This window comes from Nelumbo nucifera, chromosome 1 (assembly GCF_055504915.1).
Source record: "Nelumbo nucifera cultivar China Antique chromosome 1, China Antique-T2T, whole genome shotgun sequence".
Lineage (NCBI taxonomy): Eukaryota > Viridiplantae > Streptophyta > Magnoliopsida > Proteales > Nelumbonaceae > Nelumbo > Nelumbo nucifera.
In genome coordinates, this window is record NC_142649.1 from 16,162,681 (window position 1) to 16,188,649 (window position 25,969).

At 39.2% G+C, this 25,969-nt stretch overlaps 1 protein-coding gene across 7 annotated transcripts in view; it reads left to right on the plus strand.

Moving 5' to 3' along the window:
- The window catches only part of LOC104611584 (putative serine/threonine-protein kinase SIS8), a 96,143-nt gene that overhangs the window by 31,045 nt on the left and 39,129 nt on the right, over nucleotides 1–25,969 (plus strand). For 5 of the 7 annotated variants that reach the window (XM_010278713.3, XM_010278714.3, XM_010278716.3 and 2 more), the window contains 5 exons: nucleotides 1,971–2,162; nucleotides 2,343–2,602; nucleotides 21,964–22,083; nucleotides 22,222–22,311; nucleotides 24,015–24,110. In XM_010278713.3, the coding sequence (XP_010277015.1) occupies nucleotides 1,971–2,162; nucleotides 2,343–2,602; nucleotides 21,964–22,083; nucleotides 22,222–22,311; nucleotides 24,015–24,110 (758 nt within the window). The remainder of the gene's footprint in view (nucleotides 1–1,970; nucleotides 2,163–2,342; nucleotides 2,603–21,963; nucleotides 22,084–22,221; nucleotides 22,312–24,014; nucleotides 24,111–25,969) is intronic. The other 2 variants (XM_088894554.1, XM_088894555.1) reach the window with 1 other exon arrangement.

Sequence of the window (25,969 nt, forward strand, 5' to 3'; positions counted from 1 at the left end):
ATGTAAGCCCTCTTACAACCACTCAATAAAGATTGTGCACCACAAGCACCACAACATAGTCAAACCTGTTACACCCAGTTCAGACTAGTTTAACCCTTTTAAGAGGGCATTACACAACCACAAAGAGCTCGGCTAGGTCACTGCATTACACCTTACACCACTCGGCCACTTACAGCCGCCCCTACACCATTCGGCTATTGTACACACAGCCCGTTCTAGGGAAACAACGAACCTAGTTCTCTAGGTTCTGATCAGTACTAACAGATTCTTGAAGGGTATCTACTCAGAAATACTAGCAACACAAGAAGAAGAGATAACTGACCTAGAGTCTCAACCAACCATTCACTGCTGAAGTCACTTTTCTTGATGAAGATTATGCGCAGCAGAGAGAGATGAGCTGTGATGTTTCAGACCTAGGATGAACACTGCTGAGATGCTTTTCGAACTGAACTAGGTCAGGAACATGGCTCTGATACCATGTTTCGAATGCTGCTACAGTAACCCGAACCAGGAAGAGAAGGAAGAAGAAGAGAAGAAGAAGGAAAAGAAGGGTCTGTCAAAATCTGATGGTCATCCCATTCAGTCGACCCCCTTAATAGTTATTAGATTCTAATGACATTTACAAAGACTAAACTGCCCTTACTTGAGTGTGGGGCAGAGTGTCTCTAATAAAACTGCCACATAAGCAAACCACTTAACAAACATAAGATGACTAAACTACCCCTATTCTGCTCACTTTAACACATCTCTATCTTGGGCTATATCAAAGAGAGAGGGGAATCACTTGTGCACTCAACTAGGCAGGGTGCACTGACATCTTAGTGGTGGCAAAAGAAATTATTTCTCCTTTTATATTGGCGTCAATGTTGTTAAAATCTTACGATTAATGATACAGTTCACGACTCGAATCATGAATCCCAAGGGTTCTGATTTGAATCTTATGTCCAAATCCTTTTCTGCAAAAATCTTACGGTTATTGTTTGAATCCTACAATTTGAATCATAAATCTTACGATTTATATGATTCATTCAAATCAATTCAATTAAGAATTAGTTCTATACTTTGTCATTTTATTTTTTTTAATATTTAGTTTTGTCAAAGGTGACTTGTTATAAAGACCTTATTAAAAATTGACTTATTTACATTATTTAAACAATATTTTGAGTTTATTTTCCATCATATATAAGATAGAGTCGTTGTATGTAGAGTATTTGACTTTCAAGTCAAACTTGATTATATCATCTTAGACTTCTATTGTATAAGTGGTAAATTCTATTGATTTAGGTACATACATGGTAGATATGGATTAAAAAATAGGGTAGAATCACTTTTCTATATATATTTTGCCTTTTAGCATAACTAATATTTTATTTTTTTACAAAATTTTAAAAAATAGAAATAACCTTACGATTTACGGTACGATTCATGATTCTATTCGGTTCAATTTTCTCTACGATTTATGATACATTTTGGGCTTATAGATGTGCAGGTAGAACTAAGGTTAGGTATGTGTGTATATGGATCCTTTGAACCAAAATGATATTCAAAAATGTTTCTTTTTGAGAAAAAAAGTGATATTCAAAAATATTTTCTTTGCTTTTCTTTTTCTCCTGAAAATCAGTTTTAATTTTTATCCTCGGAGAATACTTATGTTGAATGTTTAAATGAAATATGGTTCTTTTTTAAAGTTCACATTTAGGAGGTAATTTATCCCTGCAAGGAAGTGCTTTTTCTTTATCTGAGGGAAAGTAACAAAATTCCATAAAAATTCATTGCCTCTTCATTCTTCATATTCAATAAATTCGAGGCACAGAAACTTCATGTGTATTTATTCCATAAACAATTTTCTTTTATCTGTTTTCATGTGAAAGAAGACCCAGAACTGGGTCTGTGACTCTGTTTTCATTACAAGGAATTTGTACATGTGGTTCACATTTGTTTACTTCCATGGTTCAATTGTCCTTTTGTAGGTTTCTGATTTTTATAAACGACCAAATTCAGAACTAAGTCCAGCGAAAGCTGCAATTGAGGACATCTCTCATGTCTCAGAGAATCGAGGTGTCCAGCTGTTGGGACAAATAAGGCATGGTTCATGTCGACCTCGTGCAATCCTATTTAAAGTTCTTGCAGATACTGTAGGTCTTGAGAGTAGGCTTGTTGTGGTAAGATCTTCCTTCATATGTTGGAATAAATCACTCGATTTATCTAGATTCTTGTATACACCTCTTGAATTTATTTTCTACTGTTGCTTCCAGTTGTCGCATTGGGAAAGATATTTTCCAGTTATATTTCATTGGTAACTATTGTTTCTCAAGGGACATACTTCCCTGTTCTTTTGTCAGGGTCTACCCAGTGATGGTGCTATTGAGCATGCAGACTCATGTAAGCATATGTCAGTCATAGTTGTGTTGAACTCAGTGGAACTGCTAGTTGATCTTATGCGGTTTCCAGGGCAACTAATACCATGTTCAACCAAGGCAATCGTCATGTCCCATGTTTCTGCTGCAGGGGAGAGTGATTCTGCAGAGAATGACTCCTGTGATTCACCCCTTGAACCAAACAGTCCTCTATATGGATTTTCAGATAGAGTGGATTCTGAAAGGTATGTATTAAATGTAAGATTATTTCTTATGATTTACTTGGAGAGTATCTTTTTTATAAATTCTTTAACAGTTAAGGTGGTGGATTGCTGTAATATAGTTGGTTAAGTAGTTTTGTTTTTCTCCGTGTTTCTCCGTTGGTGTATAAGATTTCGTTTTACTTCTCTCTTGAGTTCTGTTTTTACTTTATTACATGGTATATGCTGTGCCTGTGGGATCTTGTTCAATTGCTTTCAATTCTCTTCTATTCCGTATTTTTTTTCTGACATGTATCAGGATTAGGTTTTTGAAATGTTCAATTGTGCCATACATATTGGGAATTCTCTTGGCTTGGTAAAGTTTGTCTGCATGCATTATATTCTACTTCACTGGTTATATTTTAGTTTTCTGCATCAGCATCATTTATTTTTATCTGCAACAATCTCAAGAGAGATCTTATTACTTTGGAGAAGTGGAAGAGGAAATGCAAACAAGAGATATTAAAATAGAATAAAAAAACCATAGGCTGGCTCATCACTCACAACAGCCTCAACATATATCCCAAAATATACGAAACACTAGCTAATATAAAGGGGAAAAATAACCAATAAGTCTGTCTGATGGGGGATTGCATAATTGAGAGAATTAAAGATAAAAGCGGTGCTGTATTGGGTATATGAATTTTTTTGGAAAGAAACCGATTCCCTTTGGCATTCAGTCATCTGCAACAAGCATGGCTTGCATCACAATTGGCTGGGGCTTATGATCTGCTGGCAGAGTCACCTGTTGCTGTTCACAGGATGACAAGAAGCAATTGAGCCAATTTATCCTACCTTCTTGAGAACTGGGTGTGATGCTGTTTCTGGTAACAAAATTAGATTTCTGGAAGATAATTGTATTGGATTGGGTAGGTCAGTAACCTCTTTGCCTCAGTTTTCCAGATTTTACTCCGCTTTGCACAAAAATAAACCACTATTCGACATGGCTTCCTTGTTTGCAGCATATCTTGGGACTTGAGTTTTAGGGATCATGAAAGAAAGTATTGAATTTGTTGTCATTTGCCTTTTGAATGAGTTTTTAAATTACATTTCTCTTTCTTCCGGTGGTGATAAGCAGTGAATTCAGTCTTCCAATACTTTGATTGTTTTATTGTGCTTTCCTTTTTAAGACCCTTGATGCGTCTCCGCCCCCTTCATTCAACCTTTCGACAAAGTTCCATGGATTGGCCCTAATCCTCCAAAATCAAAAGTCTTTTGTTGGGAAGCATCCTTGAAGATAATTGACATGGATGAATGTGAAAATCTGTGTCCTGCACTCCTGCTATTTGTCATTAATACGAGAAAGAAAACATAAAATTATAGAGAAGAAAGAAAGAAGAGAATAAACTATTCTCCACACCTGACTCCAATTTTCTAGTTATATTAGAAAAATAAAATACAATTTAAATGACCAGTTTAGTGCCTCTCAGCATACATTCACCAAAACAGAAACATAAGCCCATTAAAACAAAACAGAAAATAAAGACTGCCCCTAATAACTAAAACTAAAAAAAAAAAAACATAAGACATAATTTGAACACTAATTGTAAAGGGGGACTCTGAAGTCTTGGTGGGGTGGTTCTTAAATGACAACCTGTGTCCATTGAAGCATAAAGTCAACTAAAGTAAGAGGGGCATGATCTTGGGAGACCTCTGGGATGGTGTCCACTGTTGCAAGGATAGTCTGTTCTGGCATTGGTTCCAAATGGTGTTAAAAGGTCAAAGGAGGTGTATTGCCATTGGCTCCAAAACATTCGAACTTGATACAAGCCGATCTCTTGGGGATGGGGTGTTGGTGATTACAGAGAGGGGAAGAGGGGCATGGTCCAGAATTGTTCTTAAAGAAGATGAGGTAAGCTGGATTGTAGGTGCTTTGGAAAAATTACTAGAAAACCTCAATAGACTTTTTGAACTGTTAAGACGAGCGGATAGGGGAAGGATAACCTCATTTTCAGTTGCTGAAATTAGATGGGGAAGATATATAAGGTTAAGCCTTTGGGAAGGAGCGAGAAGAACAAGAAACATTTGTATTCCAGAAGAAGCTAACACTTTAGGGTGAGAAACAATATCAAAAACTGAGTTCGTTTCTTGCCAGAAAGGAAAGACCAGATGTTGTTCTCCCCTTTTGGCAGAGAAATTTCTAGGCTTAGAGAAAGGAAGAAGCAGAGTGATGTCTCCCCTTTTGACAGAGGAATTTCTAGGCTTAGAGAATGGAAGAAGCAGAGTGACGATGGTTGGAGGAAGAGCTTTCATATCTGTGGTCCATAGACTTGGTCTGTTTGGAAATTGGAAGGCAGCCTTCGTTTGCACCAAGCCAGAAGATGTAAGTTGGAGAGACGTGGAACTGGGCATCTCAGCGAACCAACATTTTCTGACGCTGTTAACTCTGAAACCCTTTGAAACAAACAAGGTGGTGGGGTTGCCCCGTCGGAGGAGACACTCAGCAAGTGAGTGAGGTTGGAATCAGTGTTTGTGTATGGGAAGAAGGTGTTGATGGATCAGTGGTGGCCGAAAGTGAATGAAAACCTTGCAAATCTGAGTTTTGATGGTTGGATAGTGATACACGACCTCCCCTTTCATCTGTGGACAGTGGAGATGTTTATCCTAATAGGAAATCTCTGTGGGGGACTGGAGGTTATTGACAATCAAATGAGAGATCCAGGAGCTTTGGTTTGCCGGGAATAGGGGTGAAAGGGAGAGGAGTGTTCACGATACCTTGAGTAGTTCCCATTCTCGACAGAGAAGTTTGGTTCCACTGTTCAATCGAGGTCGAAAGGAAGAAGATCCACCCTGGGGAGGAAAAAACTGAGTCAACTCACCAACCCAAGCCTAGCACATGTGGCAAGTCAGGGAGAGTCACATCGCCAACTACTAACCAGGTGAACTTGCGTGGGGTGCACCTGCAACAGAGAGATTACATTGGGAAGAAGCAAGGCCAAGCGCAGTAACTGTTTTAGGAAGTTTGGTGGTAATGTGTAGGAAGCTTGGGGAAGAAAAGGAAAGTCCACTCAAAATTTAAATTTTAAGCAAAAAGCTGTTCAAGGAGAAGGAGAAAGCTGGAAGCAGACGGGCAATCCCAACAAAACCCGAACCGAGAGGGAGACCCGACCCTCTTTTCTCGTTCCTGACAGGCCTGAGAGTTTGGGCCGAATAAAGACAAAAGCCCATTTTGTTCAAGTTGACGAGATTGACAGTCCCCTGCTACCCGTCTATTTTCTGGAGAAGGCTTTCCTGAAACACCTCTCTCTAGCAGAGAAGAAGTTAGGGGGGTTAATCGCCCTCCCACACCATTAACTTCAGGGAGCTCAAGTTCGAAGAGGTGAGAGTTGGAGGTGGTGACTGATTCAGAGTTGAGTTCGTATGAATCCGAAGCAGATGTCAACGGTCAGGAGGTAGAAAGAGTTCAAGTATTGTTCGAGAACAGAGGAAATTGGAAAAGTGTGAACATTTTGAAGCCAATGCAGCTAGTTAATCCAGATTATGGTCAATCTGAAGACAAACACCGAGAGAAAGGAGGAAAGCTGGAACTTGCGGCAAATACCCTTCCAAGCTCTCCGGTTGACCCCTTAGTTTGTCACACTTTAACTATTTCTTCTCCTGGTTTCTCTACCTTTGAGCCTTACTCCAATCCCCTTGTTTCCTGTTTTTCAGGTTAAGGTGGCATTCTATCCAAACCGTTGGCAAGTCTGCGGTCAAGGAGCCACTCAATTTGTGAAGAGTTGCAAGATAATCAACAACAAAAAGAACAGTGGGCCAGGCTCGAAGCAACAGAGAGAAATAAAGGGAAGTAGTAAAGGAAAGAAATTGGAAGTAGGAGGGAAGAAAGGGACAAACAGAGCTCAAAAGACTTCAATGGGGTTTTGTCAACTAGGGAGTAGGACCTGAAAGCAGTATTGATAAAAGGTTAAGTAAGGGAAAGGCAGTTGTACACAAACCATGAAGATCTTGACTTGGAACGTAAGGGGGCTGGGAGGGTTATGAAGAGAACCTTGGTTAAGGATACCCTAAAGAAGGAAAACCCAGACATAGTAATTTTACAAGAAACAAAGAAAGAAGTCATTAACAGAAAGTTAATTAAAGCAATTTGGGTAATCAGAGGAAGAAAATGGGCAAATCTCCCAGCAACGGGTGGAATTAACAGAAAGTTAATTAAAGCATTCTATCCTGTTCACAAACATTTCCGATGGGAGCAATTGGATTCTGACAAATGTGTATGGGCTTAATTCTCCATCAGAGAGGGGAAGAATATGGGAGGAACTAGATTCTTTTTATGAATCAGAGGACCTGCCTTGGTGTGTTGGTGGCGACTTTAATGTCACGAAGTATTGCAGTGAGAGCTCTAACTGTAGGAGAGTAACAAGAAGCATGAAGGAGTTATTGAACTTTATTGCTAGACACAATCTTAAAGACCTCCCTATTAGCAACGACTCCTTTACCTGGTCTAATATGCGGGAGTGTGCAGTAAGCAGCAGACTGAATAGATTTCTCAAATCCAATGACTGGGAGGAACTATACCACAACTGTGTGCAGTCTATTAAGCCCCGCTGGACATTTGATCATTGGCTGGTAATTCTACAGAATGAAGTATTTAGGAAAGGAAAGGCATCGTTCAAGCTGGAAAAGGTGTGGACTACTCACAAGGAGTTCCAACAAAAAGTTTCTGAATGGTGGAAGGAGTGCAAAGTGGATGGCTGGGCAGGATTTAGGTTTCAGCAGAAGTTAAAACACTTAAAAGGGAAGCTAAAAGTGTGGGGTAAAGAGGAGTTTAAAAAGTTTGTGGAAGACAAAAATAAACTAACTGAAGAGCTAGGTGATCTGGACCAAAGAGAGCAACTGGGGACTTTGGATGAGGAGGTAGAAGCAGAAGAGAAACTCTTAAAAAAGGATTGGGAGAAGCTTATAAGGGAAGAAATCTTTTGGAGGCAAAGGTCTTGAGTGTAATGGTTAAAGGAAGGAGATAATGATTCAATGTTCTTTCATAGTTATGCATCAGGGAGAAGAAGGAAAAACTATGTCTCAAAGCTGAGAGGGGAGGGGGGGGGGGCAGAGAGAAACAGAGGACAAACGAGAAATTTCAGAAGCCATAGAGCAGTTTTTCAAAGGTTTGTACTCAAAAGACGGGTCCTGTAGTATTCCTTTGAATAACTGGGAGGGACCTAAGTTGTCGGAGGAGAACAAGTTGTGGCTAGAAAGAAGCTTTGAAGAGCAAGAAATTAAGGAAGCAGTGTTTAAGATGGATGGTGATAGAGCTCCTGGTCCGGATGGATTCTCTATCCTTTTCTTTCAGTTGTGTTGGGATACAATTAAGTCTGATCTGTTGGTGGTGTTTTCAGATTTCTACATTTCGGCCATCATGAATAAAGGCAACAACTTGACCTTTATCACTCTAGTTCCAAAGAAAGAGGGGACCTTGGAAGTTAAAGACTTCAGACCTATCAGTTTGGTGGGGAGCTTATACAAAATTGTGGCTAAACTTCTGGCAACTAGACTAAAGGAGGTGCTGAAAGATTTAATTTCAAGCAACCAAGGGTGAAATTATTGACAGTATACTTGTGGCAAATGAATGTGTAGAAGAAAGAAGACAAAGTGACAAGGCAGGGGTAGTAATCAAGCTGGATCTAGAAAAGGCCTACGATAAAGTGGATTGGGACTGCTTGTTGAAGATTTTAAACCTTAGAGGCTTTGGAAGGAGATGGGTGAGGTGGATTAGAGGGTGTATAAGTTCTGCTTGGTTTTCAATCCTAATAAATGAAGAGCCAACTGGCTATTTTAATCCAGACAGGGTTCTGAGACAAGGGTGCCCTCTTTCCCCCCTTTCTCTTTAACCTGCTGAAAGGTTTGAGGTAGGTAGGGAAGAAATTCAGGTATCTCACTTGATGTTCACAGATGACATAATCTTGTTCTTGGAGGCGGATTGGGAAAACATCTTCAACCTAAAAAGGATATTAAATATTTTTGAGTTGGTGACTGGGCCTAGAATTAACTTCATCAAAAGCAGTACCGTAGGCATAAATGTAAATGGCTCTTTGCTGGAAAGTTTCAAGTAGCTGTTAGGTTGTAAATTGGAGAAACTTCCTATTAACTATTTGGAAATGCCTTTTTGGTGGGAATCCAAGGAGTCAGTTTTTGGGATCCAGTGGTAGAAAAATGCGAGAGAAGGCTGGCTACGTGGAAGAAAAGCTACCTGTCAAAAGGTGGTAGACTCACACTTATCAAGGCTTCCCTTGCCATTTGCCAACCTATTACTTGTCTGTTTTGAGTATCCTGGGCAAAGTAAAAAGTAAGATTGAGAAGCTTCAGCGGGATTTCCTATGGTATGGAGGCAGCGAAAAGAAGGGTCATCTAGTTTCATGGAATCTAGTGTGTAAGCCCAAGAACCTTGGTGGTTTGGGGCTAGGACATATGAAAGAAAGGAACCTAGCTCTTCTTGGAAAGTGGTTGTGGAGGTTCCCCTTGTAGACGGAAGTGTTGTGGACAAAAATCATCAAGAGCAAGTACGGAAAAAACACCAATGGTTGGGATAGCAAGATCCACCCAAACCGAGTTAAAGCCTCTAACTCTTGGAAAGGTATTTCTTCTGTTTATGACCTCTTTATTGATTTTGTAAGATATCTTGTGGGAAATGGGAATAGAACCAAATTCTGGACTGATTTATGGTGGGGAGAGGACATCCTTGGAAACTCCTACCCTAGAATCTTTAACCTGTCTTTCTCCAAAGAAGCCGTGGTAGCCTATAGCCTCAGTCACTCTCCCTAGGAACCAGTTGGACTCTGAACCTTAGAAGGCCTCTAAGAGAGATAGAGCTTGCTGAAATAGCAAATTTGCTAAACTCTCTAAGTGAGGTTTACATCTCCCCGGCCTCCCCTGACCAAAGGATCTGGAAACTTAATCCTGCCAGCATGTTCTCAACTAACTCATTTTTTAATGCTTTAGTTTCAGAAGATCAGATCACTCCCTTCCTGGTTAAGAACGTTCGGAGACCGCATGTTTCTTTCTTTGTCTGGGAAGCCTGCTTAAAGAAAATAAATACCTGTGATTTAATACAAAAAAAGCTTAGAGGAAGGTTATGTATCTTCCCTCATGTCTGTCCTCTCTACCTTGGTGATGGTGAAACAGTTAACCACATTCTTTTCCACTGCCCTGTCGCTAGGAAGGTTTGGTGTTTCTTCCTAAACTTGGTTACAATTGGGTTTTCCTTGAGAAGGCAGTGGACCTCTTGTGGTAGTGGAAAGGCAAAGGTCTAGGAAAAAGAGGAAGGGTATATTGGAGTACAGTGACACATGCAGTCTATTATGATTCGACCTGCCCTTGAGTTCTTTCAGTTTGATAACAGCCAAGAAGAGAAAAGAAGAAAGAAGAAAGAAAGAGAGAGAGAAAGGAGGAGAAAAGGAGAGAAGAAAAGTTTGGTTCGAATGAGAGAAAATTACCTCTCCCATTTGGCCATACATGTTTTATATTACTAACATAATGGAAAAGACACGTGCCCTTACTTAAGTGAGGGACTCTAGTTCTAATATAATATTATAGATCAACAACCTCAACATAAGTATAAAGACAGAAATACCCCTACATACTCGACACTAATACTCCCCCTCAAGCTGGTGAGTATATATCATATAATCCCATATGTAGTCCACTCTTCCCCGACTCAACCCTTTAGTAAATAAGTTTGCCCACTGGTTCCCTGTGTTAACATATGCAGTGTCTATCACTCCATTCAGCACCTTCTCTCTCACAAAGTGACAGTCAACCTCTATGTGCTTGGTTCTTTCATGAAACACCGGATTACAAGAAATATGAACTGCAACCTGATTGTCATAGTAGAGCTTCATTGGAGCACTAACATTGTATCCTATCTCCTGTAGAAGGTTCCTTAGCCACACTAATTCACAAGTAGTATTTTGAAAAGCTCTATATTCTGCCTCTGCATTGCTTCTCGCCACGGCTGTCTTCTTCTTATTTTTCCATGTCACTAGATTATGCCCAAGAAAAGTGCAATAGCTTGTGGTAGACCTCCTATCAGACATAGAACCGGCCCAGTCAGCATTAGTATATCCTTCTATTTCAAGTTTTCCACCACTTTTGTATATCAAACCACAACTAGGAGCCCCTTTTAAATACCTCACAATTCTTAGTACCGCATCCCAATGAAGAACCAGAGGTTTCTGCATGAACTGACTTACCACACTAACCCACAAATGAAATATCTGGCCGAGTAATGGTTAGGTAGTTCAGTTTACCTACAAGTTGCTGGTATTTGCCAAGGTCTTCAAACACTTCACCCATATCACTGCTTAGCTTAGTATTTGTTTCCATAGGTGTTTTAGCTGGTTTAGCACCTAACACACCTGTTTCCTCCAGCAAATCAAGCACATATTTCCTTTTGACACAAATTAATACCATGCTTAGACCTTGCTACTTCTACCCCCAAGAAATATTTCAATTTACCAAGATCCTTTGTTTGAAAATGTTCCTGTAGAAAAGTCTTCAACCTGTCAATGCCCATTTTATCATTCCCGGTAATAACAATATGATCTACATACACCACCAATAGGATTTTTCCTGCCTGAGATTCATGACTGAAGACTGAATGATCAACTTGGCACTGTTTCATACCAAACTTCTTTACCACCTCACTGAACCTACCAAACCATGCTCGAGGAGACTGTTTAAGCACATAAATAGCCTTCTTTAGTCTGCATACTTTACCATCCTCCCCTGAGCAACAAATCCTGGTGGTTGCTCCATATAGACCTCCTCGAGCAAATCACAATGCAAGAAAGCATTCTTGATATCAAGTTGATAGAGGGGCCAATCATACATAGCAGCAAGAGAGATCACAACATGAACTGAACCTATCTTAGCAACTGGGGAGAAGGTCTCTGTATAGTCAATACCATAGGTTTGGGAGTACCCTTTTGCAACCAATCTAGCTTTCAGGCGCTCTACACTACCATCAGGTAAATACTTAACAGTATAAACCCACTTACAACCGACAACCTGCTTCCTAGGAGGAAGAGTGGTGAGGTCCCAAGTATGGTTATGAGTTAGAGTTGAGAGTTCTTCTTCCATTGCACAGCACCACCCTGGAGAGACAAGGGCTTCCTGGACATCCTTAGGGACAACAACTGAGGATAACAAAGAGATAAACTGGTGATGAGAAGCGGAAAGGTGAGTGAGTGAAACATAATTAGAAATAGGATGAAGGGTGCAAGTGCGTTTACCTTTCTGCAAGGCAATGGGAAGATCAAGATCGGATACTGGGTTTGGGGCTGGTGTGGAGACAACTGTCGGATCTGTCGATGTTGATGGAGCTGGAGGAGTAGCAGCCGGTACATGTGGGTGATGTGTATACACTTGACGGATAGGTGGCCGTTCAATAGGTGGTGGCACTGGAGGCAAGGACTTGGTCACAACTAGAACAAGGGGAACACAATCCGCAATTGGAAGTGGAAGAGGAGGAAGAAACATCACCGGACCCCAAGAAAAACGGAGTAGACTCAAAGAAGGTAACATCAACACACATGAAGGAACATCGAGAACTAGGATGATAACACATACGCTTTCTAGGTCTGGGAATAGCCAAAGAAGATGCACTTAATGGATCGTGCGTCTAACTTGTCCTTCCTAGGGCCCAGATTATGGACGAAGTAGACACACCAAAAAACCTGAGGAGAAAGAGGAAACAGAGACAAGGTGGGAAACAAGGTAGTGAATGGGGAATGACCATCAAGGATAGACGTGGGCATCCGACTAATCAAGAAGCAAGAAGTAAGCACCACATAACTCCAAAAGGGTTTGGGAACATTCATGTGATGCATGGGGGATCGAGCTGTTTCCAAAAGATGACGATTCTTTCTTTCAGCCACCCCATTTTGTTGTGGGGTGTAGGTACATGAGGTCCGATGTATAATGCCATGTTGGTCCAAGTATTCTTGAAATGATGAAGAGAAATATTCACAGCCATTATCGGAACGAAAAATTTTAATATGAACACCAAATTGGTTGCGGATCTCAACATAAAATTTGTGGATAATCATCAACAAAAATGACAAAATATCTATATCCATTGTATGACATCACTTTATAAGGACCCCAAACATCTGAATGAACCAAAGAAAAAGGACTCAACACATGGTTATCAACCCTAGGACTAAAGGGAACACGATGTTGTTTCCCCAACTAACACGACTCACAATCTAAAATAGAAAGTTGACTCAACGAAGGAACCAAAGACTTCAAAACTTTCAGCGAAGGATGACCAAATCGACAGTGCCATTGGAGAGGAGAGAGAGATGACTGGAGAGCTGTTGATGTTGTTCCACTATCGTCAAGATAATACAATCCACCTGTTTCATGCCCTCCACCAATCTTCATCCCCGTCTTGAGATCCTGAAAAACACACGAAGGGTAAAAACTAATAGAGCAATTGAGTGACTTGGTCAACTTACTAATATACATATTAAACGGAATTTAGGGACATACAAAATTGAGGATAAAGATAAGGGGGTCATGTTAACATTGTCAACACCACAAGTGGAGGATGTGGAACCATTAGCAAGGGTAACAAATTATGATGTTGAGCAATGAGAGAGGGAAGAAAACACACCTGGAGTTCCAGTCATGTGATCGGAGGCTCCAGAGTCAATAATCCAGGGATTGGGTTTGGATACCAAACAAGCCATACCTGATTGTGCCAGAGTAGTCGTGTTCTGTTGAGATGTGGATTGGACAAACCTCTCATACTAATCACGGGGAACACTCACCATCTCCTTTCCGGGAAAATCTGTGGATGTTGGAGGCATCTGATCAGCTGAACGACTCTCTTGTCTGAAATTGGTGTCACTAGTCATGGCATGATTGGCCCAAGTTGAGGGTGGACCATGCAAGTCATAGCAATAATTAATGGTATGTCCATCAATACCATAATGAGTACACCTCAGACCCGAGCCACGTCCTCTGCCATGGGCTCTCCCTGAATCTCCACCTCTAGTACGACCACCACCACGGTTATATGTAGGTCCACTACCACCACTCCGGCCATATACCGGACCTCTGCTAGCACTGGCCAGACTAAGCTCTCCGAGCTCCACCTCTAACACCACGGCCCCTTGATACTGCAAAGGCTGATCTATTAGAAACATTAGAGTTCTCAGTAGATCCATTGGAAATCCTTTGAAGTCGAGCAAACACCTCTTCTAAGGAAGGGAGAGCTGACCCTCCTAGTATCTGAGGCCGCACTGCTTCATACTCAGATTCCAGCCCCACCAAAAATCGAGTTACATCAAGCTGTTATCTTTGTTGTTGCTGAATTTTGACATCATAAGTGAGGGGGCGATAAACATTCAACTCATTACGTATGTTTCTCATACTAGCATAGTACTCTTCAAGACTTTGATTGCCTTGTTGCAGATTAAAGTATTCCTGAACAGCTGATATACTCTGGTTGTATTGTCTTGACCAGAATACAACTTCTTAGCATGGTTCCACACATCTTTGGCAGTGTTAAGAAACATGAAATTTACACTAATCTTGGATTCCATACTGTTCCATAACCACGTTATAATCTGTGCATTCTCTTGTTCCCAGCCATCATACTCATGAGAATCAGTTGAGGGTTTTTCCTCCCTTATGTGTTTCACCTTCTTTTTTGCCTTCAGAAAAGCTTCTACTGATTTAGCCCAAGGTACATAATTCTCTCCGTTCAGTTTAATGGAGGTCATTTGAACATTCAGGTAGTCAGTAGGTATCATCACATTAGATTTGCTATCACTGCTATCTCCCATTGCTGAATTCTGTTATTACTGAATTCGGCACACTGCACACTATTTGATCACAGTGATCACACTGGTTTCAGCACATGTTATTATTGAATTCGGCACACTGCACACTACTTGATCACACTGATCACATTGGTTTCAGCACTTGTTATTGCTGAAGATTGCACTCTTTACACCACAAACCCTACCCCACAACTACCTGAAATCTCACCACATATATGAGGACCACTCCCCCTTCGAATCACACTAAAAACAACATAAACCCTAGCACCCTACAGTCTGAGATCCCACCATATGATCTGAAACATACTTCTTATTTGATTCATAACAAAAATATGCATAGAAATCTCTTACCTCATCACCCGAAAAACAAACTACACAAAAAAAATCAGACCACACAAGACACCCACTGCACCACATGACTCAGCCCTCTTCTCTTCATCGATTAGGGGAGGGCTTCTTAGAAACCACAGCAACCGACCATGAACAGCACAACTGGAGGCATAGAGACCTCCAAGGGAAGAGGGTGACCATTGCTTTTCAGCCCTTTCCCTTATCTCCAATTGATGGCAGAGAAATCCAGAGAAAACCCTAGACTGAGTGCGTAGAAAACAGAAATCTGGGCAGATCCGAGTTGCTTAGTTGTGCTTTGATACCATATTATGATTCGGCCTGCCCTTGAGTTCTGTTAGTCTGATAACAGCCAAGAAGAGAGAAGAAGAAAGAAGAAAGAGAGAGAGAGAAAGGAGAAAAGGAGAGAAGAAAAGTCTGGCTCGAATGAGAGAAAAATTATCTCTCCCATTCGGCCAGACATGTTTTATATTACTAACATAATGGAAAGGACACGTGCCCTTACTTAAGTGAGGGACACTAGTTCTAATATAATATTACAGATCAGCAACCTCAACATAAGTATAAAGACAGAAATACCCCTACATACTCGACACTAACACAGTCCTTTTGGGTATTTGGGAAGAAAGGAACAACAGAACCTTTGAAAACAAATTCAGAAATGTGGAAGACCTAATCTCCTACATAACTTTCTTCTGTAACCTTTGGGTGGTTAACTCTGAAGCTTTCAAAGGCCTGTCTCTAAATGACCTCCAAAGTAACCTTCCAGCTATCCGCAGTCCTCTCCTAGATCTGAATCGACCATGAGAAGCCTTATTAGGGAAGAAGGTGGGATGATCTTAGACTTTGATGGTAGCCCAAGGATCTACCATTCAAGCAGGAGTTGGTGGTGTCTTCTGTGGGGAGAGGGGGATCAGCTGGGCTTATAGCGGTCCGATTGGGAGAGCTCATGCTACAAAAGCAGAGGTCTTGTCAGCACTTACAGGAATTCGGCTTGCTAAACAGCTGGGATTTTCTCCTTAACTATAAAAGGGGACTCTGCAAATACGGTAGCCTGGCTAAGGGAGAAGGAAGGAGGGCCTTGGAGACTTGCTCATCTGCTAGCTGAAGCTTGAGATATCTTAGAGTCATTGAATGTTAATCTGGTCTGGATTCCTAGGGAGCAAAACACTGTTGCGGACAGCCTTGCAAAATCAGGGGTTTTTAGGGAAAGTTTGTATGGTGACTTCTGCTTACCTCTATAATTCTTCCTCAGCTTGTAGTATATTTTCTCATGTACTTGTTCCTGTTTTAATTTAATAAAAGTTACCTTTGCTCAAAAAAAAAAAAAAAAACATCTACTGAGGGAGGCAAAGTGGGTCACTAGACTGATGGGTACAAACTTTACATGGACGCAAAACGTTGGCTAATAATCTAGCTGATACTTTGCAAAGCAAAGGGTGTAAAGAATTCATCCATACAAGGGGATTGTAACTCGGTAATAATGTAATATACGAATATGTGGGAGAAGGTTGGGTTAAGTGGCAGGGACCAGCGTAAATCTCTTCTAGGGGGGGTGACTGGACCAATTTGTAATGACATCCTCTTCTTTTCATATAAATTAAGATCCTAATTGGTTACTGATAAAGCAACTTTATTTACATTGAGCCTTGAAGAGAAGAAGAGAAGAGAAGAAAGGTTGAGAGAAATGGGCTGCACTTTCCAACCAGCTCCCAACTATCTTTTATATTAGGGCATTAAGAAAGAAAAAAAGTACAATGACAAATCTGCCCTTAATCTGTAGGCAGTAAGAAACATAAGAAATTCAATAAAAACTAAGGCCCATTAGGCCCAATAAGGAAGAAACAAGAAATTCAATAAAAATTAAGGCCCATTAGGCCCAATAACATAAGGTTCTAAGTATAGATGGCCGTATCGGACTTTGTATCAACACACATTTACTTTTTTTTAGTTTTTTTTTCAAACATGTTTGGGGGGGTGGGGTCGGTTAAAGGCCTGTCTACCCCATGAAACAGGTCTTACCTCAAAACTCCCCTTATTTCGCGTATTGGTGAACCATCGATATGATATTATTGGCCGATATTGGCTGATACGCTACAAAATTTTGAACATTGAACTAACATAACATAAACATAAGAGGACCCAAGCCCATAATGTTAGACTCCGCAACACACCCCCTCAAGCTGAGCATAGATATCTATCTTGCCCAGCTTGCATAACAGCTCCTTAAGTCTTGATGTTGTAAGCCCTTTGGTGAAAACATCAGCTAGTTGTCTTGTTGATGACATATAAGGGATACAGAGGTCTCCAGAAACACGTATGGAATGTCCATCAATCTTGATATGTTTTGTCCTATCATGTTGGACTGAGTTGTTTGTAATGTTGATTATAGCTTAATTTTCAGATTAAAACTTTAGGGTCCGGTTATATCTATCCCCAACTCTTTCAAAAGAATCCAGAGCCAAAGTAGTTCAGCAACTCTATGTGTCATTGCTCTATGTTCTGCTTCAGCACTTGATCTTATCACAACAGCTTGTTTCTTGCTTCTCCAAGTGATTAGGTTACCAGTTTACCACTAAGGGTAGAAGCAATACCTGTCTTGGCAAAGGATGAGGAGGCAATAGTGGATTGTTTCAATTGAGGATGTCTACCTCTTTGGTTGTGAACTCAGGGAAGCTGTTAGGAGTAGTGGTAATTCCCAAACACGAAGCACTAGGGGTTGTAGGCTTTCACACTCCATCCACCATATATTAACTTTCTACATGCCCATAAGTTCCCTGGCCTTTCTTTTTCTCCTTTTTAAGAGCTGCTGATATGAGATAGGGATGCAAGATCCTGCCAGTATCTTTGGTATTTTTATCTTCTCCACAATGAGAGCACTTCAAATTTTTCTTATCTCCCCCTCTTCCTCCTTTTTGAGTGGTTGAGGCAAGGCCTAAAGGCTGAATGTTCACCTAGCTGTGTAGGGGTTTTCACGTTCATTTCTTTCTTCTGAATTTCCTCATTTCTTATCAAGTAGAATACATGCTGTAAAAAAGGAAGTTCATCTCTCCCCAAAATCTAAGAAGTGTTAAGTCTAGCAAAGAATTTGAACACACCGCTTTCTTCAATTTGCTTTTGATACATTTCTTGGTCTTCAAATTTCTTTCAATCAATAATACAATGATGACAATCTCCTACCAAATCCCTTCAAGATTAGCAAAGTAAGTTGCAACCGACAAATTTTCTTGAGTTAAGTCTGAATGGTCCTAGCAAATTTTATGGGCTGTAGGATAGTGCTGAATGGTTCTAGCAAATTTTCGTCACGTATCGACCGATATGTGAAATAAGGGGAGTTTTGGGGTAAGACTTGTTTCAGTGGGTAGCCAGGCCTCTTAAGTATGTTCATACAAAGTCTGGTACGCCCAATTTGGTGTATCAGACTGTATCGATACTTTGAACCTTACTTTGGTGTAATGGAGGATAGAAACATGTCATAACCAATGCATTTTTCTCTATCCATGCCCCATATGTAGGTTCTTTGACTTATCCATTGATATACCCTAGCAAACCATGACTTGTAGTATGAAGCTTTGCTGAAATAGACCACTCCTTGAAGTTGTATTCATCTAACTTCACATTTGTGATTTGAAGACTAGGAAACTAGGGTTCTTTATGTTATAGAAACTCTCACTTGGCTGGTTCTCTTTAGAAGTTACCTCACTAGAACTTGAGGACAATGTTGTCAAAATCTTACAATTTACGATATGATTCTTGATTTGAATCATGAATCCCAGGTGTTTCGACTCAAATCTTATGTCTGAATCCGTTTTTGCAAAAATCTTAACGATTTTTGTTTGAATCCTATGATTTGATTCATTTATCTTAGGATTTGTACGATTCACTACGATTCAAATTAACTCAATTAAGAATTAGTTATCTACTTTATTATTATTATTATTTTTGTTTATATTTAGTTTCTCCAAAAGGAGACTTTTTTAAGTCCTTACTATACAACTATTTATTTACGTTATTTAGGAAAAGAAATTGAGTTTATTTTCCATTATATGTTATGCTAAAGAGCCATTTATGTAGATTTGCTTGATTTTCAAGTCCAACTTGATTATATCATCTTAGGCTTCTATTGCATTAGTGCTGAATTGTATTGTTTTAAGTACATATAAGGTAGATACAGATTAAAAATAGAGTAAAGTCACTTTCCTATATATATTTAGTCTTTTAATATATCTATATTTAATTTTTTGACAAGTTTGTAAAAATAGAAATAATTTTACGATTTACGATATGATTCACGATTCACGATTCACGATTCGATTCAATTCAACTTTCTCTACGATTTACGATATGATTACGATTTTCAAAACACTGCCTGAGGACATAATGGACACTTGCTGAACTTGAAACTCACCCAGGAACAGAAGATACAACCAAAACTTCTCGGCCTATAATCTGGGAAACCACTCCCAAAAGACAGCAAGAGAATGTGAAGAAAAAATTGGGCTGCAACACTAATCGAACACCTGGTCTGCAACTTCTGAATTACCAACAACAAGGCACTTCCTTGGTTTCTAACCTGTTACTGTTTAGTCTCTAAACCCTTGAAGTAGCAAGTCAACGAGCTGTCCTTTATCTTCAGTCAATTAGAAGTCTGCACAGGGGTATGAATCTCCCAAAAATGTGGTCAGAAATGCTTCATGAACGGTGCCTGCTTGCATTTCACAGTCTTAAACTGGATACCACTTCCACAGGTTACTCTAGTAGTCCAGAAACTATTCACAGCTTGTCTTGCCTTAGGAGGACATAACCAAACCTGTTCTGGGTTCCCTTCTTCTCCCAAGGGAAAACCCTAGGAAGAAACTAGTTTTAGAGAACCATGAACGGAAATAGGGTTTCTTTGACAACCCTAAGCAGAAATAAGAGAAACGAGAAAGATGAGACAGCAAAAGATCAGATTTTGAACCAGTAGAAGAAAGTTGAGAGAAATGGGCAGCACTTTATAATCAGCCCCTAGACTTGGCAAAAAGTTGACCCAACCTGCGAACACGACCTGACCAGACCCAAAAAACAGGATTAGGGTCTTATATTTAGTTATCTGAATATATGGATGACCCGACCCGACCCAATCCGAAGAAACTGGGTTAGGTTGGGTCATGGGCCAATCATCTGACCTGATTGTCGTGTCTAACTAGGACTATTTATGTATTGTTAGAAGTTTCCAATTTTTAATCTTTACTATTTAGTTTTTGCTTTTTGAATTGCTAAATGTTCAAGTTTTTTATTTTACTTTTGGAATTTTAAGGTTAATTCTTTTAATTTTGGCATTTTCATGTATTTTTTCTTTATTTTTAAAAATTTCAGTTATTTTTGGGATGAGCTGAATTGATCAGTGGGTCAACCCTAACCTGAACATTTAGGGTTAGGGTCTAGCATTTGCCGACCCAACCTGAAATCAACCTGAAGTGTTTGACCCAACCCAATTGCCAGGTCTACCAGCCCCCCAACTATCTTTTATATTAGGGCATTAAGAAAGAAAAAATGTACAATGACGAATCTGCCCTTAATTAGTAGGCAGTAAGAAACATAAGAAATACAATATAAAAACCCAGGCCCATTAGGCCCAATAAGGAAGAAGCAGTGATAACTAACATAATATAAACATAAACGTAAGAGGGCCTAAGCCCATAATGTTAGGCTCCACAACAAACTTTATCTGTTGAAATTGTTCTTATAGATAAGAAGATGAACTTGGAAAAGGCAATTGACACAAATTCAAGCAAGAAAAGGGTCTGGAGTTTTAGGAGGTGAATAAACTGCAAAGAAAGTGTTTTTTGAAATTGAAGGAAACGGAAAGATTTAAGGGGTTATGGGAAGAAAGGAATGCTAGATTATTTCAAGAGAAGGAAAGGAGCAGCCAGGAACTGAAGGATTGTGTGTTGAATAGGGCAATACTTTGGCTGAAGACTTTGGAAAAGTTTCATCAATTCTCATATAATGACTTTTGGAGAAGCTGGTCAGCAGTAGCAAGATGGGGGGGGGATGTTCTGAGGAATGAGATTGGAGAGGTTGTTCTGCTCTACTGGGGTCCTTTAGGATTGGAGATTCTATATGGTGCTACAAGAATGAAACTAAGAAATTTAATTGGATGACAAGGAATATGTTGGTTTCTATACAGTGGGTGGGGAGGTCAGCAAATGCTTTGGCTGATGTGTTAGCCAAGCACGGGGTAAATAGGGAAGAACTGTTTTGGGCTCAGCTGTGATTTCTGTAATTTATTCTTAGTTTACTTGTAAGATATTGTGAGAGGCTGTAGCTCGTGCCTCTCCATGGGATGCCGTATGAAATTACAATTCTAAATCAGTTCCTGAATTAACAAAATTTCACTATTACCCATAAAAAAAGGAATCCAAAAACTCATATACATATACAATTTAGTATCCTAAGGAGTTGTTTGGGAAGTGGTGATGGAGGCATTGTGTGGTATAGAAGAAATAGTCTTAAAGGAATCAAGGATGAAGTTCAAGTTCTTGTAGGTAGATGGTTTGAAGGTGGGTTATTCAGTTGCCTATTCAAAGAGTTGAGGGATGGAAGAAATTAGCATAGAGTGGATGTTGGCATTTCTGCTTTTGGATTTTGTTTTGGGTATTATATTTTTGGGATGGTCTAGAAGCTTTTTGGGCTGTAGTTCATGTAAGCACCATTGCATTTGGAAAAATGATAGTGACAGTTTTAGGTAGTGGTGCAACTTAGGTTGGCCCAACTTAGCATTTTTTACTTCTTCCTCAGGCCTTTTTAGGTGACTTTTTTTATTGTAATGGGTTTGCAAGGAATTTGTTGGGGGTATTGATGTTATATATGTGAGGGGCTTTGGTTGTCTGTTCTTTGTCAATGATTTCTTATGACCTGTCCCTTTAACTCTTTTTTTTATTTTTTCTTTTACTAAAATTTTCTGTTATCATCGAACAAACTTCGATTATTATGACAAAAAAACTTTTCAGACTAAAATTTTATCTTTTTACCATATTCCATGGGTTAACCATTTCTGAGTTCAAGTGTTGCCCAAAATTGTAATATGGCTGCTTAGGATTTACTGCATCTTGAATGTTTGGCCCTTTTCTCTTTCTTTCCTCCTTTCTTTCCTTTTTTCTTCATTTCTAATGAAATGATTCTAATATTAACATCCATTTTTTTTTTGATTTAATTTTCTATGCACTGCAGCATGGAGCAAGATGAGAGCCTTCAAACTATATATCAGCGAAAGTTAGAAGCTTCTTTGAATGTAGCAGGTCCTTCATTGCGGAATGTAATGTTGCAACCAGCTATTGAGAGAAAGCTCAGGTAGTATTGCTTGCTTATCCTATGGGATTTCTTCGTGCACCAGAAATGTTGTCATTTCAGTGCTTATTCCATTCTGATAATTGAAGAGTTGTAATTGCATAACATGGTTACTAAGAAATTTTCTTTTGGTTCTATCAGTGTATCACATAGTGAACCTAACATTGCAAACACCTTTTGGCGACGCAGCCGGAGGAAAGCAATTGCTGAACAACGGACAGCCAGTTCAAGGTTTTACTTGTTCAAACTATTTATCTTGGCATGTTGTACTGATGAAAATTGAACCAGTTCATACTTGCATTGGTATTTCAGTATAGCTTATTAGCCTTTTGTTGCTTGGGCATTTGCAATAACAGCATACAATTTTGTGGTCCTTGTTTTGTAATTTTACCTACAGCTTGATTATTTGCTTTGTTTCTCTTGATACCTGTAAAACATGTCTATGATCATTTTCAATAGTGTGGAAGCATTGGGAAATTTGGCTGTCATGAACAAAACATGTATAACCAGTTTCTTATGTTATAATATGAACAATGGAACTATTTCATCTCTGAGATGTATCATCTAGTAGAATGAAGCATGGTGCATACTTCCATCTAAAGAGGTGGCTTGGGTTTGAGACCCTAGTGGTTAATGAACACGGTATTATTAGGAAATAACTGGATACTTTGAAATGAGACACGAGGATGGTACAAGATGCTGCTGTACAAGGATAAAAGGATAATTCTTCCCTCATGATAGTGGAGAAAAACCCACTAAATTAAGTCAAAAAACAACGCCAGGCCATCCATAAATTTAGGATGCTGGATCAGATTTATTTATTCTTTGAGAGGTCTTCATGGGTGGTCTGTGGATTCTACAAAACCAACTTGTTTGAAATAGGATGAAGGGGATATACAGATATGGTGTCCATGGCTGATTCCCATACTATAATTTTTAAGGTTGCTAAAAGCTGAAAGTAGAAACTCCTTACTTGACTTGTTTTCAAGGTTTTCTAATGTTTACTGCTCTTACTACAGTTAAGAATGACCAAGCTAGTATTAGATGACTTTTTCATACATTAATGATTGAAAGTTGAGAAGCAAAGTGCTTGACTACTCATTTGTACTGCTCATTTGGATGGATGGCAGATCATTAGACAACATAGCTGATTATCCCACAAGAGAAGGGGTAGGTAGGGGCTTTCTTATTTGAGGATCTCCTTCTACTGGTGTGCAACTAAGTGGTTGAATTGTATTTTCTCTGTTTTTCTTTTGTATCTTTGATGGCAGGTCTAGTTTTATGATTGCTCCCTTTCTTGAAACACCTCAAACAATAGAGGTTTACCTTGTTTCTATAATCAATAATGCTTGTTGTGATAGACAAGATAAGAAACAAATTGGAAAATAAAGAAAAGGAAGAAGGCAATCCTCTAGAATGAGGAAATTTGACTCAGGTTAGTAGTTCTATTATGAACTTTTGTCACCTCTGACACTTGAAAAGGATTGTATTGTAGTCATGCAACAGAGCTTCACTTTTTATGGTTCAATTAAATGGGATAATAAGGGATTTTAGACATGTTGTGGATAGTTTAACCAACTCTGGAGCTGGAATTGCTGTTGTATGCTGACAGACTGATGCCACCATAATTTTTTGTTCATGGTATTAATGAAGTGATCTCTTCCTTGTACATTCTTAAAGTCAATGTGTATACTTGTATGCTTGGTTTAATCATTTATAGAATATGGTTGTTTAATGTTTTGTTACTTTAGTTGTAAACTAGTTGTTTTTGTAACTGAGAATTTCCTGCCTCCCCTTTATACATCCTCACATATATGCTCATTTTCTTATCAGTATCATTATGTATGTTCACTTTCTTGTTTTTCATCAGAAATATAATTCTTTAATGCACTTTTTATTAGTTTTAAACTAGTTTTTCTTTGTTGCTTTTGCAGTCCAGAACATCCTTTATTTCAAGCACGCGGAAGGTCCATGCTTAGCGGTGATAGACAATCACATAGGGAATATGCTGATGATATGGCTGCATCAAGGTTCTACCTGAAAAATGTTTCTTTTTAATTGGATGTTATTATGCTTGCATGATTCTGATGTTTAATCTATTCACATCTATTCATTTTTATTTGGTATACTTTTCCCTTTTGTGATGCTTGTTGTGGGACTGTAATTTGCATTTTTAGCTGCTAATATGCTTATCTTTTACCTTTTTGGGGTTGGAATGTTTGTGGAGGTATTTTTTATTGAATATTACATATTCACTAATACATCTTAATCACAAATTCTATAAAAGTCTGGATTTAAGACATTGATTTGTATTTTTTTATATAACTTTACTCATTGCTTGATTGCATTCATATTTAGGGTCCGTTTGGTTCGCAGTCGGAATTGGAATAAGAATCGAAATCCTTCGGAGTCGGAATCGGAATGGTCTATTCCCATAACAGACAGAAATTGGAATAGGAATTGGAATCAGATCGAATGGGATTTCATTCCAAAGGGAGGGGGAGGGAATGGCCATTCCCTCAAATGGGGGAATGCCATTCCACCAGGAGTGGGAATCGGATTCTGATTCTGCTCAACCAAACAGTTGGAATTGGAATGGGCCATTCCGATTCCGATTCCAGACCCCTATTTCCATGAACCAAATGGGACCTTATTATCATAGAGTACCTTGAAGTCTTTAGTTTCTGCTTTGCTCCTTCAATTCTTTAGAGGGATCTCAGATTGGGTCAGGGAGAACAATTTGGTGATCAGTTCATTCTTGGGTGTGTCGTTTGACGGTTACGAGCAATTAGTGCTAGCCCTATTTTTGGTTCTAGAAAAAAGAAACAGTAGCACGAGAGGCAAGGTCCTTAACAAATTGCTGAAAAAGCGCCTGGACTTGTGTGGGGAGAAACATCTTTTGAAATGGACACTCAATGACAATTCCATTTCTGGAGGCTTTGACAAAGATGTCTGTTCGGCGTTCAAATAGAGATAGGACATATGGGGAGCTTACAGAGGGGGACATTCCAAGGGTGACAGTTTTCTAATTGCCTGGGGGCCGTGGAGAAGAGAAGTACAGTAAAATTTGTTTTAAGGAAGTGGAGATTAGATTTAATTATTCTTGAAGAAATTAAGAGAGAAGGGTGAGATAATCACGTGATTCAGTGACTGCTGAAATTTGGGAGCATAGAAGATGTGGTTGGGAAGCTGAACCATGGATTTTTTTTTTTTGTTTAGATAACATAAAATGTGTTCTACAGCTTCCAAATGTAGAACTTTGGGCTGATGCATATACTAACATATTACACTAGTCACTTACTGCCCAGGAATTATTTGGTCTTGTCATACATAAATACAATTTTCTATCCACAAGCCTCTGAAACTTATTGTCACTAAGTAACTCTCCTTGATCACTTATGAGATTGTGATTAGGTCCATTAGGATCTCTGGGAGTATCAGCCATATTTACTCCCAAGTTTTCTTGTATCTTTCAGTAAATCCAGGACATTTTTTTTGTGAACTAAAATTCCTTTCTTGGATTCAGGAACCTTGACAGGTACGAAATATCTTGTATCACCAAGGCCTTTATTCTTGAACTTAGAAGTAAGAAACTGCTTTGAATGGAAAAATTTTAGGCTGTGCATTGAAACCACAATGTTATCTGCATAAACACTTAAAATTGTCACTAGGTCGTAGTCTATTTTGATGAGCAAAACTTGATCAGCATGGGACTGACTAACTCTAACTCTTTGAACAACATTTTTGAAACTTTCAAACCAAGCATGTGAAGACTTTTCATGCCACAAAAAGACTTCTTGAGGCGAGACAGTTTTCCTCTGCTCCTTGGTAAACATATAACTTTGGTAGCTTTATATACACCTCCTTATATAGATCTCTATTATGAATT